This window comes from Haplochromis burtoni, unplaced genomic scaffold, assembly GCF_018398535.1.
Source record: "Haplochromis burtoni strain Fernald_Lab_line unplaced genomic scaffold, NCSU_Asbu1 Contig_645, whole genome shotgun sequence".
Taxonomy (NCBI): Eukaryota; Metazoa; Chordata; class Actinopteri; order Cichliformes; family Cichlidae; genus Haplochromis; species Haplochromis burtoni.
Window position 1 is genome coordinate 40,881 of NW_024583006.1, and position 1,985 is coordinate 42,865.

The 1,985-nt window shown below is 48.7% G+C and overlaps 1 protein-coding gene across 3 annotated transcripts in view; it reads right to left on the bottom strand.

Annotated features, from left to right (window-relative positions):
- Window positions 1–38: 38 nt before the first annotated feature.
- mat2b (methionine adenosyltransferase II, beta) overlaps window positions 39–1,985 on the bottom strand; it is an 11,861-nt gene continuing 9,914 nt past the window's right edge. For all 3 annotated transcript variants that reach the window (XM_042215021.1, XM_042215022.1, XM_042215020.1), the window contains 2 exons: window positions 1,967–1,985; window positions 39–626 (listed from right to left, as the gene is read on the bottom strand). In XM_042215021.1, the coding sequence (XP_042070955.1) occupies window positions 453–626; window positions 1,967–1,985 (193 nt within the window). In that variant the 3' untranslated portion in view covers window positions 39–452. The remainder of the gene's footprint in view (window positions 627–1,966) is intronic.

Genomic DNA, 1,985 nt, shown 5'->3' on the forward strand with positions numbered 1-1,985 from the left:
TTAAACTAAAGGAGTCCAGATTAACCTAACAGAGACCAGATTAACCTAACAGAGACCAGATTAACCTAACAGAGACCAGGTTAAACTAACAGCGTCTGGACTAACCCAATAAATTCCAGATTAGAGTGAAGATTGGAGGTGGTGATATAATATGTAACATTTTGTTGTCAGAATACACTGAAGTGTAGTGTGAATCTTACAGAGCACACTCAGCTTGTTCACACTGATATAAATTGAATCTATGCAAACACTGACACAAGACATGAACAATTAGGGATTAACAGCACTCAACCCAGAACATTATTCTGACTGTAATCTGGTAACGTTCTGAGTATAATCTGGTGCAGGACTATGACCTGGTAATACTATCAGCAGTGCAGAGCTTGCAGACAGGACTTGGGGCACAAAGACTAAATAATCTGTACATCCGGCCCGCTGCTAATCCAGTCGTCTCAGTGGAAGACGGTCTGTCTCCAGCGTTTGTCGGGCGTGAACGGCCACAGACAGTCGATAATGGCGGAGGTGAAAGGTCGCGGTTCCACGCTCAGGTTCAGCAGCTCCAGACGACAACAGTTTAACTGACTGTTGATGGGACGAAGAGCCGACGCCGCCGGCTGCTCGGTCAGCTGCAAGAACACAGACAGGGTCGGGACCACAGGTGATACCGTTTGTTTATAATGAGTGCAAAGTCCTGCTGATTATGAAAAGATTCAAAACGAGCCGCGCACCATGAAGCAGCTAACCTCAGGTTAACTCTCGCTTTCTGGACTACAAAGGTGGATCACTCTTACTGGGGTAAATCGCCATGGTAACCTATGCTATGAGCCAAACCTGCTCTTAAGATTAGAGATTATCAGGTATGACGTGAACACCTATAGACCAATCAGATCCTCAGAAAACAGCATCGCCATTCCTGAAGCCCCTCAGAGCTCTGTGGGGAAAGGGGCGGGGTCTGTGTTTCCCCGATGAGCAGTAATGACAATAATAATAATAATAACCATAATAATATTAATAAAACTTTATCAGCTTTATTGCTCTATAAGCATCAGTGACACACCTGCGCTGTACCTGCTGACCTCAGATCAGATTCGTGGACCGAGCCGATGTCTGAATCCTGTCTGTAAATGTGATCTTTACTAACAGCTGAGAGAATAAACTGAAATGGTCAGGAGGTCAGAGTGTAAACTTTTCTCTGATTGGCCACTTTCAGGACGATGTCCTGGAAACCATGAAGGAAGTGCAGCTGCCGCTCCAGCAGCTGAGACTGAACCATGATGTGTTCACGTGCTGATGCGCCGCTGCCGTCTGTCGCTCTGCTGCAAACACTCAGCAGGTGACACTCACCTCAGGTGCTTTCAACCCCGCCTCCTTTCTTTGTGGGTGCAATTTAAGCAAGTTAAGCTGATTGATAATCAGCCAATCGGCATCACGTCGGGGTGAACCCAGACAACAGATCGACACCTCAGGTGTGCAGGGCCTCAGGTCATAACTTTACATCCTTACACAGGCAGGCTGGTTAAACTGGCTTTACTTCATCTCCATTTAAGGCAGCTGACCAATCAGAGCCCTGGCTGCTGTTCGTGGTCAGCTGGTTGTTGGCTGCTACGACCTCGAGCACATTAAACTCTGGTGACAAGCTGCAGAGCTGTGGTTGGGCTAAAACATACTGAGCGACAGACAAACACGTCACTGCTTTACAGCCTGAGCTGTGCTCAGTGTGCCACTTACAGGTATGAGGCGGCTCAGGTGTGGGACCACTTACAGGTATGAGGCGGCTCAGGTGTGGGACCACTTACAGGTATGAGGCGGCTCAGGTGTGGGACCACTTACAGGTATGAGGCGGCTCAGGTGTGGGACCACTTACAGGTATGAGGCGGCTCAGGTGTGGGACCACTTACAGGTATGAGGCGGCTCAGGTGTGGGACCACTTACAGGTATGAGGCGGCTCAGGTGTGGGACCACTTACAGGTATGAGGTGGCCGGAC